Raw genomic sequence first — 16,338 nt, forward strand, 5'->3', positions numbered from 1 at the left:
GGAGGAAGGAGAGAGAGGGAGGAAGGAGAGAGAGGGAGGAAGGAGAGAGAGAGAGGGGGAGGAAGGAGAGAGAGAGAGAGGGAGGAAGGAGAGAGAGAGAGGGGGAGGAAGGAGAGAGAGAGAGAGAGGAGAGAGAGCTTCTGAAATGGCACCCTATTCCCTGCCCTCGTATCTGGACTTCAGAGATGTTGACTGATTTCAAACTGCCATTACAGCTTTGTAAGTGTTGTCAAAATATGTTTAGTTGCTCAGTGAAACTCCATATTTGGTGAGTAACTATTTTAATTTACTCCCGTTTTACAGCCGGTATGTAATTCCAGAAAATATCTAAATAAAAATGTACAAGCAACCGGGGGGGAAAAAAACCCTCTTTGGCATCTCGTTCACTCACGTCCAAGTCAGAAGTCTACAACAGCTGGAGCTGCCAAAGAGGCCCCCCGTTTGCTTGTACATTTATATTTAGACCTGATTTTGAAATAATAAAAAACGACATACCGTAGTTCAAACTTCATATTTGTTGAGTAACGACTGTTTATTTGGACGTAATGCTTGCAGAGATGTCTAATAATGACAGTTTGAATCTGAGTTTCCTGGGTTGTTAGAGAGGAGAATCGTCAGGATCAATATCACTAAAGTCCTGATACTGGGGGACATATTCCCTATATATCCCTATAGGACCCTGGTCTAAAGTAGTGCACTATATAGGGAATAGGGTGCCATAGGGCCCTGGTCTAAAGTAGTGTACTATATAGGGTGCCATAGGGCTCTGGTCTAAAGTAGTGTACTATATATAGGGAATAGGGTGCCATAGGGCCCTGGTCTAAAGTAGTGCACTATATAGGGAATAGGGTGCTGTTTCAGACTATAAGAATGAAGCTCTCTGGTTCACCAACTGTTAACTCAATGCTTAAGGCCTATGGCTTCACATGTGTTTTTGACCTGTTTTGTACATATCGTTTTTATAACTTTTTCCTAAATGAATAAATGGAAAAAAAAGGGTTTCTTTTTTTCCTCCCTCCTAATCGCCGTGTCAACGATGAGTATTTTTTTTAAAATTAATTTTACACAATTTACCCAGGAAGTGAAACTGTTCATTTTTATTCAGTATATTAATTGACATGACAAAAAAAAAAACATCTTTATGTGACTTTTCCTGAGGAAGTTTGTTAGCAGGATGACTTTCAGAAACACCCGGAAGATATCATACTGTTATTATCAACTACAAACTGAAAATACAAGACGAGGGTTGCAAAACTTCCAAGGTTTTTTTCCTAACTGGGACTTCTGGAAATGTTGAGAAAGTTACTGGAATATTTAGTCACCCTAGATGAGATGATGGGAACAGACAGGAGGTGTATTTTGAGAAAAGATGTTGGAAGATCAAAAAATGACGTCAGTTAGATTTCCTCTTCCTGGTCCGGAACTTCTTCCTCCTCTGCTTGTACAGGTGGCGGAAATTGATGAGAAGCCCTGCAACACAACACACAATATTGTTAGGTCACAAGTTAATAAACACTTTAAATATGAGGCGTCCATCTTTATATATATGAGGCGTCCATCTTTATATATATGAGGCGTCCATCTTTATATATATGAGGGGTCCATCTTTATATATATGAGGCGTCCATCTTTATATATATGAGGCGTCCATCTTTATATATATGAGGCGTCCATCTTTATATATATATATGAGGCGTCCATCTTTATATATATATATGAGGCGTCCATCTTTATATATATGAGGCGTCCATCTTTATATATATGAGGCGTCCATCTATATATATATATAATATATATATATATATATATATACGAGGCGTCCATCTTTATATATATGAGGCGTCCATCTTTATATATATGAGGCGTCCATCTTTATATATATGAGGCGTCCATCTTTATATATATATATATGAGGCGTCCATCTTTATATATATGAGGCGTCCATCTTTATATATATATGAGGCGTCCATCTTTATATATATATGAGGCGTCCATCTTTATATATATGAGGCGTCCATCTTTATATATATATATATATATATATATGAGGCGTCCATCTTTATATATATGAGGCGTCCATCTTTATATATATGAGGCGTCCATCTTTATATATATGAGGCGTCCATCTTTATATATATATGAGGCGTCCATCTTTATATATATTTACATTTATATGAGGCGTCCATCTTTATATATATGAGGCGTCCATCTTTATATATATGAGGCGTCCATCTTTATATATATGAGGCGTCCATCTTTATATATATGAGGGTCCATCTTTATATATATGAGGCGTCCATCTTTATATATATGAGGCGTCCATCTTTATATATATGAGGCGTCCATCTTTATATATATGAGGCGTCCATCTTTATATATATGAGGCGTCCATCTTTATATATATATATATATGAGGGGTCCATCTTTATATATATGAGGCGTCCATCTTTATATATATGAGGCGTCCAGCTTTATATATATGAGGCGTCCATCTTTATATATATATATGAGGCGTCCATCTTTATATATATGAGGCGTCCATCTTTATATATATGAGGCGTCCATCTTTATATATATGAGGCGTCCATCTTTATATATATGAGGCGTCCATCTTTATATATATATATGAGGCGTCCATCTTTATATATATGAGGCGTCCATCTTTATATATATATGAGGCGTCCATCTTTATATATATATATGAGGCGTCCATCTTTATATATATGAGGCGTCCATCTTTATATATATGAGGCGTCCATCTTTATATATATATATGAGGCGTCCATCTTTATATATATGAGGCGTCCATCTTTATATATATATGAGGCGTCCATCTTTATATATATATGAGGCGTCCATCTTTATATATATGAGGCGTCCATCTTTATATATATGAGGGGTCCATCTTTATATATATGAGGCGTCCATCTTTATATATATGAGGCGTCCATCTTTATATATATGAGGCGTCCATCTTTATATATATGAGGCGTCCATCTTTATATATATGAGGCGTCCATCTTTATATATATATGAGGCGTCCATTTTTATATATATTTACATTTATATGAGGGGTCCATCTTTATATATATGAGGCGTCCATCTTTATATATATGAGGCGTCCATCTTTATATATATGGCGTCCATCTTTATATATATGAGGGGTCCATCTTTATATATATGAGGCGTCCATCTTTATATATATGAGGCGTCCATCTTTATATATATGAGGCGTCCATCTTTATATATATGAGGCGTCCATCTTTATATATATATATATATGAGGGGTCCATCTTTATATATATGAGGCGTCCATCTTTATATATATGAGGCGTCCAGCTTTATATATATGAGGCGTCCATCTTTATATATATATATGAGGCGTCCATCTTTATATATATATATGAGGCGTCCATCTTTATATATATGAGGGGTCCATCTTTATATATATGAGGGGTTCATCTTTATATATATGAGGGGTCCATCTTTATATATATGAGGGGTCCATCTTTATATATATATGAGGCGTCCATCTTTATATATATGAGGCGTCCATCTTTATATATATATATGAGGGGTCCATCTTTATATATATGAGGCGTCCATCTTTATATATATGAGGGGTCCATCTTTATATATATGAGGCGTCCATCTTTATATATATGAGGCGTCCATCTTTATATATATGAGGCGTCCATCTTTATATATATGAGGCGTCCATCTTTATATATATATATATGAGGCGTCCATCTTTATATATATGAGGGGTCCATCTTTATATATATGAGGGGTCCATCTTTATATATATGAGGCGTCCATCTTTATATATATGAGGCGTCCATCTTTATATATATATATATGAGGCGTCCATCTTTATATATATGAGGGGTCCATCTTTATATATATGAGGGGTCCATCTTTATATATATGAGGCGTCCATCTTTATATATATGAGGGGTCCATCTTTATATATATGAGGCGTCCATCTTTATATATATGAGGGGTCCATCTTTATATATATGAGGCGTCCATCTTTATATATATATATGAGGGGTCCATCTTTATATATATGAGGCGTCCATCTTTATATATATGAGGCGTCCATCTTTATATATATGAGGCGTCCATCTTTATATATATGAGGCGTCCATCTTTATATATATGAGGCGTCCATCTTTATATATATATATGAGGGGTCCATCTTTATATATATGAGGCGTCCATCTTTATATATATGAGGCGTCCATCTTTATATATATATATATGAGGCGTCCATCTTTATATATATGAGGCGTCCATCTTTATATATATATATGAGGCGTCCATCTTTATATATATATATATATGAGGCGTCCATCTTTATATATATGAGGCGTCCATCTTTATATATATATGAGGCGTCCATCTTTATATGAGGCGTCCATCTTTTATATATATATATGAGGCGTCCATCTTTATATATATGAGGCGTCCATCTTTATATATATGAGGCGTCCATCTTTATATATATGAGGGGTCCATCTTTATATATATGAGGCATCCATCTTTATATATATATGAGGCGTCCATCTTTATATATATGAGGGGCCCATCTTTATATATATATATATATGAGGGGTCCATCTTTATATATATGAGGCGTCCATCTTTATATATGTGGCGTCCATCTTTATATATATGAGGGGTCCATCTTTATATATATGAGGCGTCCATCTTTATATATATGAGGCGTCCATCTTTATATATATGAGGCGTCCATCTTTATATATATGAGGCGTCCATCTTTATATATATATGAGGCGTCCATCTTTATATATATATATATGAGGGGTCCATCTTTATATATATGAGGCGTCCATCTTTATATATATATGAGGCGTCCATCTTTATATATATGAGGCGTCCATCTTTATATATATATGAGGGGTCCATCTTTATATATATGAGGCGTCCATCTTTATATATATATATGAGGCGTCCATCTTTATATATATATGAGGCGTCCATCTTTATATATATGAGGCGTCCATCTTTATATATATGAGGCGTCCATCTTTATATATATGAGGCGTCCATCTTTATATATATGAGGCGTCCATCTTTATATATATATGAGGCGTCCATCTTTATATATATGAGGCGTCCATCTTTATATATATGAGGCGTCCATCTTTATATATATGAGGCGTCCATCTTTATATATATGAGGCGTCCATCTTTATATATATATATATATGAGGGGTCCATCTTTATATATATGAGGCGTCCATCTTTATATATATGAGGGGTCCATCTTTATATATATGAGGCGTCCATCTTTATATATATGAGGCGTCCATCTTTATATATATATATGAGGCGTCCATCTTTATATATATATATGAGGCGTCCATCTTTATATATATGAGGGGTCCATCTTTATATATATGAGGGGTTCATCTTTATATATATGAGGCGTCCATCTTTATATATATATATATATATATGAGGGGTCCATCTTTATATATATATGAGGCGTCCATCTTTATATATATGAGGGGTCCATCTTTATATATATATATATATGAGGGGTCCATCTTTATATATATGGGGCGTCCATCTTTATATATATGAGGGGTCCATCTTTATATATATGAGGCGTCCATCTTTATATATATGAGGCGTCCATCTTTATATATATGAGGCGTCCATCTTTATATATATGAGGCGTCCATCTTTATATATATGAGGCGTCCATCTTTATATATATATATATGAGGCGTCCATCTTTATATATATGAGGGGTCCATCTTTATATATATGAGGGGTCCATCTTTATATATATGAGGCGTCCATCTTTATATATATGAGGCGTCCATCTTTATATATATATATATGAGGCGTCCATCTTTATATATATGAGGGGTCCATCTTTATATATATGAGGGGTCCATCTTTATATATATGAGGTGTCCATCTTTATATATATGAGGGGTCCATCTTTATATATATGAGGCGTCCATCTTTATATATATGAGGCGTCCATCTTTATATATATGAGGCGTCCATCTTTATATATATATATGAGGGGTCCATCTTTATATATATGAGGCGTCCATCTTTATATATATATATGAGGCGTCCATCTTTATATATATGAGGCGTCCATCTTTATATATATGAGGCGTCCATCTTTATATATATGAGGCGTCCATCTTTATATATATATATATGAGGGGTCCATCTTTATATATATGAGGCGTCCATCTTTATATATATGAGGCGTCCATCTTTATATATATGAGGCGTCCATCTTTATATATATATGAGGCGTCCATCTTTATATATATATATATGAGGCGTCCATCTTTATATATATGAGGCGTCCATCTTTATATATATGAGGCGTCCATCTTTATATATATGAGGGGTCCATCTTTATATATATGAGGCATCCATCTTTATATATATATGAGGCGTCCATCTTTATATATATGAGGGGTCCATCTTTATATATATGAGGCGTCCATCTTTATATATATGAGGCGTCCATCTTTATATATATGAGGCGTCCATCTTTATATATGTGGCGTCCATCTTTATATATATGAGGCGTCCATCTTTATATATATATGAGGCGTCCATCTTTATATATATGAGGGGTCCATCTTTATATATATATATGAGGCGTCCATCTTTATATATATGAGGCGTCCATCTTTATATATATATGAGGCGTCCATCTTTATATATATATGAGGCGTCCATCTTTATATATATGAGGCGTCCATCTTTATATATATGAGGGGTCCATCTTTATATATATGAGGGGTCCATCTTTTTATATATGAGGCGTCCATCTTTATATATATGAGGGGTCCATCTTTATATATATATGAGGCGTCCATCTTTATATATATATGAGGCGTCCATCTTTATATATATGAGGCGTCCATCTTTATATATATGAGGCGTCCATCTTTATATATGAGGCGTCCATCTTTATATATATGAGGCGTCCATCTTTATATATATGAGGCGTCCATCTTTATATATATGAGGCGTCCATCTTTATATATATGAGGCGTCCATCTTTATATATATGAGGGGTCCATCTTTATATATATGAGGCGTCCATCTTTATATATATGAGGCGTCCATCTTTATATATATATGAGGCGTCCATCTTTATATATATGAGGCGTCCATCTTTATATATATGACCTCATAAAGATGGACGCCTCATAGGCCACACCCTCATATATAAAGATGGACGCCTCATAGGCCACACCCTCAAAAAGATGGACGCCTCATAGGCCACACCCTCATATATAAAGATGGACGCCTCATAGGCCACACCCTCATATTTAAAGATGGACGCCTCATAGGCCACACCCTCATATATAAAGATGGACGCCTCATAGGCCACACCCTCATATTTAAAGATGGACGCCTCATAGGCCACACCCTCATATATAAAGATGGACTCCTCATAGGCCACACCCTCATATTTAAAGATGGACACCTCATAGGCCACACCCTCATATTTAAAGATGGACACCTCATAGGCCACACCCTCATATTTAAAGATGGACGCCTCATAGGCCACACCCTCATATTTAAAGATGGACGCCTCATAGGCCACACCCTCATATTTAAAGATGGACGCCTCAATGTTGTCACAAATAATAATTACCCCATAACTGTAAAGGTGGACCGTAGAAGAGAAATATGTAGATTTGTTCCAAAACATTAGGATCCATTTTTCATGACTATAATTGCCAACTCACCGATGACCATGAGAGGGAGATAGAGATAGAGGACACAGGAGAAGCTGACAGAGGAGCCCAGGGCTTCAGGTAGAGGAATACTGAACAGTCTGCTCTGGTCAAACACCGAGATGGACTGGACCACTGCAACCGCTGGAGAGGTAGAGGGGGGGAGAGAGAGAGAACTGGTGAGTAAATGGACTGGACCACTGGAGAGGTAGAGGGGGAGAGAGAGACAGAACTGGTGAGTAAATGGACTGGACCACTGCAACCGCTGGAGAGGTAGAGGGGGGGAGAGAGAGAGAACTGGTGAGTAAATGGACTGGACCACTGGAGAGGTAGAGGGGGAGAGAGAGACAGAACTGGTGAGTAAATGGACTGGACCACTGGAGAGGTAGAGGGGGAGAGAGAGAACTGGTGAGTAAATGGACTGGACCACTGGAGAGGTAGATGGGGGGAGAGAGAGAACTGGTGAGTAAATGGACTGGACCACTGGAGAGGTAGAGGGGGGGGAGAGAGAGAACTGGTGAGTAAATGGACTGGACCACTGGAGAAGTAGAGGGGGGGGAGAGAGAGAGAACTGGTGAGTAAATGGACTGGACCACTGGAGAGGTAGAGGGGGGGAGAGAGACAGAACTGGTGAGTAAATGGACTGGACCACTGGAGAGGTAGAGGGGGGGAGAGAGACAGAACTGGTGAGTAAATGGACTGGACCACTGGAGAGGTAGATGGGGGGAGAGAGAGAGAACTGGTGAGTAAATGGACTGGACCACTGGAGAGGTAGATGGGGGGAGAGAGACAGAACTGGTGAGTAAATGGACTGGACCACTGGAGAGGTAGAGGGGGAGAGAGAGAACTGGTGAGTAAATGGACTGGACCACTGGAGAGGTAGAGGGGGGGGGAGAGGGAGAACTGGTGAGTAAATGGACTGGACCACTGGAGAGGTAGATGGGGGGAGAGAGAGAGAACTGGTGAGTAAATGGACTGGACCACTGGAGAGGTAGAGGGGGGGGAGAGAGAGAACTGGTGAGTAAATGGACTGGACCACTGGAGAAGTAGAGGGGGGGGAGAGAGAGAGAACTGGTGAGTAAATGGACTGGACCACTGGAGAGGTAGAGGGGGGGAGAGAGAGAGAACTGGTGAGTAAATGGACTGGACCACTGGAGAGGTAGGGGGGGGGGAGAGAGAACTGGTGAGTAAATGGACTGGACCACTGGAGAGGTAGAGGGGGGGAGAGAGAGAGAGAACTGGTGAGTAAATGGACTGGACCACTGGAGAGGTAGATGGGGGGGAGAGAGAGAACTGGTGAGTAAATGGACTGGACCACTGGAGAGGTAGAGGGGGGGAGAGAGAGAGAACTGGTGAGTAAATGGACTGGACCACTGGAGAGGTAGAGGGGGGGAGAGAGAGAGAACTGGTGAGTAAATGGACTGGACCACTGGAGAGGTAGGGGGGGGGGAGAGAGAACTGGTGAGTAAATGGACTGGACCACTGGAGAGGTAGAGGGGGGGAGAGAGAGAGAGAACTGGTGAGTAAATGGACTGGACCACTGGAGAGGTAGATGGGGGGGAGAGAGAGAACTGGTGAGTAAATGGACTGGACCACTGGAGAGGTAGAGGGGGGGAGAGAGAGAGAACTGGTGAGTAAATGGACTGGACCACTGGAGAGGTAGAGGGGGGGAGAGAGAACTGGTGAGTAAATGGACTGGACCACTGGAGAGGTAGATGGGGGGGAGAGAGAGAACTGGTGAGTAAATGGACTGGACCACTGGAGAGGTAGAGGGGGGGAGAGAGAGAGAACTGGTGAGTAAATGGACTGGACCACTGGAGAGGTAGAGGGGGGAGAGAGAGAACTGGTGAGTAAATGGACTGGACCACTGGAGAGGTAGAGGGGGGGGAGAGAGAACTGGTGAGTAAATGGACTGGACCACTGGAGAGGTAGAGGGGGGAGAGAGAGAGAGAACTGGTGAGTAAATGGACTGGACCACTGGAGAGGTAGAGGGGGGGAGAGAGAACTGGTGAGTAAATGGACTGGACCACTGGAGAGGTAGATGGGGGGAGAGAGAACTGGTGAGTAAAGTGTTACCCAGGTATTCTGTCCATTCTTCAGGCTTCCCACTTCCCATCAGCCTCTCCTCTTAGTAATACTACATACACCTGTAAACTAACTCACCTTCAGCCAGCAGCCCCAGAGGGTACAGGACTATCCAGACGGTGTCCCTGTCTATCCCGACGGTGTGTCCCTGTCTATCCCGACGGTGTGTCCCTGTCTATCCCGACGGTGTGTCCCTGTCTATCCCGACAGTGTGTCCCTGTCTATCCAGACGGTGTGTCCCTGTCTATCCAGACGGTGTCTCCCTGTCTATCCCGACGGTGTGTCCCTGTCTATCCAGACGGTGTCTCCCTGTCTATCCCGACGGTGTGTCCCTGTCTATCCCGACGGTGTGTCCCTGTCTATCCCGACGGTGTGTCCCTGTCTATCCCGACGGTGTCTCCCTGTCTATCCCGACGGTGTGTCCCTGTCTATCCAGACGGTGTCTCCCTGTCTATCCCGACGGTGTCTCCCTGTCTATCCCGACGGTGTGTCCCTGTCTATCCAGACGGTGTCTCCCTGTCTATCCCGATGGTGTCTCCCTGTCTATCCAGACGGTGTCCCCCTGTCTATCCAGACGGTGTGTCCCTGTCTATCCCGACGGTGTCTCCCTGTCTATCCCGACGGTGTCCCTGTCTATCCCGACGGTGTCTCCCTGTCTATCCCGACGGTGTGTCCCTGTCTATCCAGACGGTGTGTCCCTGTCTATCCAGACGGTGTCTCCCTGTCTATCCAGACGGTGTCTCCCTGTCTATCCAGACGGTGTCTCCCTGTCTATCCCGACGGTGTCTCTCTGTCTATCCCGACGGTGTCTCCCTGTCTATCCAGACGGTGTCTCCCTGTCTATCCCGACGGTGTCTCCCTGTCTATCCAGACGGTGTCTCCCTGTCTATCCCGACGGTGTCTCCCTGTCTATCCAGACGGTGTCTCCCTGTCTATCCCGATGGTGTCTCCCTGTCTATCCAGACGGTGTCCCTGTCTATCCAGACGGTGTGTCCCTGTCTATCCCGACGGTGTCTCCCTGTCTATCCCGACGGTGTCTCCCTGTCTATCCAGACGGTGTCTCCCTGTCTATCCCGACGGTGTCTCCCTGTCTATCCCGACGGTGTCTCCCTGTCTATCCAGACGGTGTCTCCCTGTCTATCCCGACGGTGTCTCCCTGTCTATCCAGACGGTGTCTCCCTGTCTATCCAGACGGTGTCCCCCTGTCTATCCAGACGGTGTGTCCCTGTCTATCCCGACGGTGTGTCCCTGTCTATCCAGACGGTGTGTCCCTGTCTATCCCGACGGTGTGTCCCTGTCTATCCCGACGGTGTGTCCCTGTCTATCCCGACGGTGTCTCCCTGTCTATCCAGACGGTGTGTCCCTGTCTATCCCGACGGTGTCTCCCTGTCTATCCCGACGGTGTCTCCCTGTCTATCCAGACGGTGTCTCCCTGTCTATCCCGACGGTGTCTCCCTGTCTATCCCGACGGTGTCTCCCTGTCTATCCAGACGGTGTCTCCCTGTCTATCCCGACGGTGTCTCCCTGTCTATCCCGACGGTGTCTCCCTGTCTATCCAGACGGTGTCTCCCTGTCTATCCCGACGGTGTCTCCCTGTCTATCCCGACGGTGTCTCCCTGTCTATCCCGACGGTGTGTCCCTGTAAACTAACTCACCTTCAGCCAGCACCCCCAGAGGGTACAGGGGTATCCAGATGGTATACCTCAGCCAGGTGATTGTCTTCCACTCTGTGTCGATACAACCCAGCATGTAGAATGGATACCTGGGGTGGGGAGGAAATAAAATAAAATGGAAATAAAATGGCATCCATGAGCGACGCGCATATAGATGTATGTCAGTGTTGTGGTATAAAAGAGGCTGACGTCTACAGAGGAAACGGGACAGATAACGCTATCTTACAGCAGGAAGCTTCTTGATGATCGGCCATTTTGCTTCCACATCCATACAACACACACATACACAGACAGCATGAACGACCCCTTTATGTACAGTAGGCTTATAATACCACCTAAACATCTCTATACCCACCTAAACATCTCTACTATACCCACCTAAACATCTCTACTATACCCACCTAAACATCTCTACTATACCCACCTAAACATCTCTATACCCACCTAAACATCTCTACTATACCCACCTAAACATCTCTACTATACCCACCTAAACATCTCTATACCCACCTAAACATCTCTATACCCACCTAAACATCTCTATACCCACCTAAACATCTCTATACCCACCTAAACATCTCTACTATACCCACCTAAACATCTCTACTATACCCACCTAAACATCTCTACTATACCCACCTAAACATCTCTATACCACCTAAACATCTCTATACCACCTGAACATCTCTATACCCACCTAAACATCTCTATACCCACCTAAACATCTCTATACCCACCTAAACATCTCTATACCCACCTAAACATCTCTACTATACCCACCTAAACATCTCTATACCCACCTAAACATCTCTATACCCACCTAAACATCTCTATACCCACCTAAACATCTCTATATACCCACCTAAACATCTCTACTATACCCACCTAAACATCTCTATACCCACCTAAACATCTCTATACCACCTAAACATCTCTATACCCACCTAAACATCTCTATACCCACCTAAACATCTCTATACCCACCTAAACATCTCTACTATACCCACCTAAACATCTCTACTATACCCACCTAAACATCTCTATACCCACCTAAACATCTCTACTATACCCACCTAAACATCTCTATACCCACCTAAACATCTCTACTATACCCACCTAAACACCTCTATACCCACCTAAACATCTCTACTATACCCACCTAAACATCTCTATACCCACCTAAACATCTCTACTATACCCACCTAAACATCTCTATACCCACCTAAACATCTCTATACCCACCTAAACATCTCTACTATACCCACCTAAACATCTCTATACCACCTAAACATCTCTACTATACCCACCTAAACATCTCTACTATACCCACCTAAACACTCTCTATACCCACCTAAACATCTCTATACCACCTAAACATCTCTATACCCACCTAAACATCTCTACTATACCCACCTAAACATCTCTACTATACCCACCTAAACATCTCTATACCACCTAAACATCTCTACTATACCCACCTAAACATCTCTATACCCACCTAAACATCTCTACTATACCCACCTAAACATCTCTACTATACCCACCTAAACATCTCTATACCCACCTAAACATCTCTATACCCACCTAAACATCTCTACTATACCCACCTAAACATCTCTACTATACCCACCTAAAGATCTCTATACCCACCTAAACATCTCTATACCCACCTAAACATCTCTATACCCACCTAAATATCTCTACTATACCCACCTAAACATCTCTATACCCACCTAAACATCTCTATACCCACCTAAACATCTCTATACCCACCTAAACATCTCTACTATACCCACCTAAACATCTCTATACCCACCTAAACATCTCTATACCACCTAAACATCTCTATACCCACCTAAACATCTCTACTATACCCACCTAAACATCTCTACTATACCCACCTAAACATCTCTATACCCACCTAAACATCTCTATACCCACCTAAACATCTCTACTATACCCACCTAAACATCTCTACTATACCCACCTAAACATCTCTATACCCACCTAAACACCTCTATACCCACCTAAACATCTCTACTATACCCACCTAAACATCTCTATACCCACCTAAACACCTCTATACCCACCTAAACATCTCTACTATACCCACCTAAACATCTCTACTATACCCACCTAAACATCTCTATACCCACCTAAACATCTCTACTATACCCACCTAAACATCTCTACTATACCCACCTAAACATCTCTATACCACCTAAACATCTCTATACCCACCTAAACATCTCTATACCACCTAAACATCTCTACTATACCCACCTAAACATCTCTATACCCACCTAAACATCCTCTATACCCACCTAAACATCTCTACTATACCCACCTAAACATCTCTATACCCACCTAAACATCTCTATACCCACCTAAACATCTCTATACCCACCTAAACATCTCTACTATACCCACCTAAACATCTCTATACCCACCTAAACATCTCTATACCCACCTAAACATCTCTACTATACCCACCTAAACATCTCTACTCCCACCTCACCCCACCTAAACATCTCTACTATACCCACCTAAACACTCTCTATACCCACCTAAACACTCTCCCCTCACCTATACCCACCTAAACATCTCTATACCCACCTAAACATCTCTACTATACCCACCTAAACACTCTCTATACCCACCTAAACACCTCTATACCCACCTAAACATCTCTACTATACCCACCTAAACATCTCTACTATACCCACCTAAACATCTCTACTATACCCACCTAAACATCTCTATACCCACCTAAACATCTCTATACCCACCTAAACATCTCTACTATACCCACCTAAAGACTCTCCCCCTCACCTATACCCACCTAAACATCTCTATACCCACCTAAACATCTCTACTATACCCACCTAAACATCTCTATACCCACCTAAACATCTCTACTATACCCACCTAAACATCTCTACTATACCCACCTAAACATCTCTACTATACCCACCTAAACATCTCTATACCCACCTAAACATCTCTACTATACCCACCTAAACATCTCTATACCCACCTAAACATCTCTACTATACCCACCTAAACATCTCTATACCCACCTAAACATCTCTACTATACCCACCTAAACATCTCTATACCCACCTAAAGATCTCTACTATACCCACCTAAACACTCTCTATACCCACCTAAACATCTCTACTATACCCACCTAAACATCTCTACTATACCCACCTAAACATCTCTATACCCACCTAAACATCTCTACTATACCCACCTAAACATCTCTACTATACCCACCTAAACATCTCTACTATACCCACCTAAACATCCTCTATACCCACCTAAACATCTCTATACCCACCTAAACATCTCTACTACCACCTAAACATCTCTATACCACCTAAACATCTCTATACCCACCTAGAACATCTCTACTATACCCACCTAAACATCTCTACTATACCCACCTAAACATCTCTACTATACCCACCTAAACATCTCTACTATACCCACCTAAACATCTCTACTATACCCACCTAAACATCTCTATACCCACCTAAACACCTCTATACCCACCTAAACATCTCTATACCCACCTAAAGATCTCTACTATACCCACCTAAACATCTCTATACCCACCTAAAGATCTCTATAGCCACCTAAAGATCTCTATACCCACCTAAAGATCTCTATAGCGCTCCAGAGGTAGAATACAAAGAAGACCACCGGTTTGTTGTGCATCTCCTGCAGGCTGCCGAGGATGATGAAGAGGATAAAGTTCCTCCCAACCACCTGGAGATGAAGAACAACCACAGTACACAGAGTCACAAACACCAGGCAGACAGACGTCTGCACCACAGTACACAGAGTCACAAACACCAGGCAGACAGACGTCTGCACCACAGTACACAGAGTCACAAACACCAGGCAGACAGACGTCTGCACCACAGTACACAGAGTCACAAACACCAGGCAGACAGACGTCTGCACCACAGTACACAGAGTCACAAACACCAGGCAGACAGACGTCTGCACCACAGTACACATAGAATATTGTTTTACAAAAATACAATTGTATCATTTATTTAAAAAAAAATTCTAACCTTTGGGTAACACCTAATAACAATTTTATGAATACGGCATTACAAAATGTTGAGTATGATGAACGATCGCAGTAAACTACCCGTGTTCCACGATCACCTGTATATACCTGTACCAATACCTGTATATACCTGTACCAATACCTGTATATACCTGTACCAATACCTGTATATACCTGATATATACCTGTACCAATACCAAATACCTGTATATACCTGTACCAATACCTGTATATACCTGTACCAATACCAGTACAATACCTGTATATACCTGTACCAATACCAGTACAATACCTGTATTTACCTGTACCAATACCAGTACAATACCTGTACCAATACCAGTACAATACCTGTATATACCTGTACCAATACCTGTATATACCTGTACCAATACCTGTATATACCTGTACCAATACCAGTACAATACCTGTATATACCTGTACCAATACCAGTACAATACCTGTATATACCTGTACCAATACCTGTATATACCTGTACCAATACCAGTACAATACCTGTATATACCTGTACCAATACCAGTACAATACCTGTATATACCTGTACCAATACCAGTACAATACCTGTATATACCTGTACCAATACCAGTACAATACCTGTATATACCTGTACCAATACCAGTACAATACCTGTATATACCTGTACCAATACCAGTGTTATACCTGTACAAATACCAGTACAATACCTGTATATACCTGTACCAATACCAGTACAATACCTGTA

General features: G+C 41.6%; 1 protein-coding gene across 1 annotated transcript in view; it reads right to left on the reverse strand.

Moving 5' to 3' along the window:
* Positions 1-1,078: 1,078 nt before the first annotated feature.
* The window catches only part of hacd3 (3-hydroxyacyl-CoA dehydratase 3), a 73,116-nt gene continuing 57,856 nt past the window's right edge, over positions 1,079-16,338 (reverse strand). Inside the window, 4 exon segments of the mRNA NM_001146452.1 lie at positions 1,079-1,470; positions 7,770-7,901; positions 11,498-11,604; positions 15,177-15,289. Coding sequence (NP_001139924.1) covers positions 1,394-1,470; positions 7,770-7,901; positions 11,498-11,604; positions 15,177-15,289 — 429 coding nt within the window. The 3' untranslated portion in view covers positions 1,079-1,393.

This window comes from Salmo salar, chromosome 23 (assembly GCF_965601325.2).
Source record: "Salmo salar chromosome 23, fSalSal1, whole genome shotgun sequence".
In the NCBI taxonomy this organism is placed as follows: domain Eukaryota; kingdom Metazoa; phylum Chordata; class Actinopteri; order Salmoniformes; family Salmonidae; genus Salmo; species Salmo salar.